The sequence below is a fragment of the Acyrthosiphon pisum genome, unplaced genomic scaffold (assembly GCF_005508785.2).
Source record: "Acyrthosiphon pisum isolate AL4f unplaced genomic scaffold, pea_aphid_22Mar2018_4r6ur Scaffold_8824;HRSCAF=9414, whole genome shotgun sequence".
NCBI classification, from domain to species: domain Eukaryota; kingdom Metazoa; phylum Arthropoda; class Insecta; order Hemiptera; family Aphididae; genus Acyrthosiphon; species Acyrthosiphon pisum.
In genome coordinates, this window is record NW_021778837.1 from 1 (window position 1) to 1,115 (window position 1,115).

At 32.3% G+C, this 1,115-nt stretch overlaps 1 protein-coding gene across 1 annotated transcript; it reads left to right on the forward strand.

The window, feature by feature from the left end:
* Positions 1–148: 148 nt before the first annotated feature.
* On the forward strand, positions 149–819 carry LOC115035098 (the record flags this gene model as incomplete). The annotated part of the gene is made up of 1 exon (XM_029492748.1): positions 149–819. A coding segment is annotated over exon 1 (477 nt), but the record flags the coding sequence as incomplete, so codon positions are not given.
* Positions 820–1,115: the final 296 nt, after the last annotated feature.

The window sequence follows — 1,115 nt, forward strand, 5'->3', positions numbered from 1 at the left end:
GGAGTTGTCCCAAGTGAAAGGACAGGGTGAAAGTAAATTCAGTCACCACCAAATTTAATATATTACAAATTGAATAAAACAAATATTGATTCGATAACCGTTCAGTTAGTTGATCAAGATCATAATCCGATTGATAATTTTGGGTGAGGCATTGACAATTGTGTTACATATTAAACGTTACGGATCTTGAGATGGGTTTAAAATTCAATATAAACCCACTACTTCGGATCAGTACAACTAGTCATAAGACTAAAGTGCTACCAGCAACATCAAATCAAATAAAAAAATTAACGGTGAAGAATAAAAAAATTTTACAAGCTTTGGGTTATCAATTAAAGCAGAATGCCTGAAAGTGATATTTTGGATATAACTTCACAGTACGAAACGGATTCTAAAATTACAAAAATTGAATATCATTCATACGCACCGTATACAACATCATTTAATAATAATGATGAAATACGTATATCGATCCAGCAAACGGATGTCTATCCATATCTACACGAAAGCTTTATTTTTTTGGAAGGAATAATTACTGATGCTACCAAAGTGAAACTAACTAATAACGGTTACTCTTACCTTTTTGAGCAAATACGGTTGGAAATCAATGGGATAGAAGTAGATAGCACGCGTGTTCTTGGAATCACTAGCTCGTTGAAAGGTTACTTATCCGGTACGCCAGACAACTACAATTGCTATGAAAATGCTGGCTGGAATTTTAAAAACGCAACGCAATCGGAAAATGACAAAAGTGAATTTACCGCTTGTATTCCATTAAAACATTGGTTAGGTTTGTTTGAAGACTATAAAAGAATATTGGTGAATTCTAGATTGGAATTAATATTAACTCGAAGTCATAACGATTTAAATGCTTTAACTTTAAAAGCTGGAGAAACTGCTTCTGAGGGTAAAATCATTTTAAACAAAATAGTCTGGAAGGTTCCACATATTACTGTTGACGGTGAAGAAAGGTTGAAATTATTGAAACTTATAGAAAAAGAAAAAAGTTTGTTTATTCCTTTTAGATCTTTTTGAACTTTTGAATATCCTGAACTCGGACCACTAAAAAAGTTGTATGGAATTTGAAACTGCTTCAAAATTAGAAAACCACGATT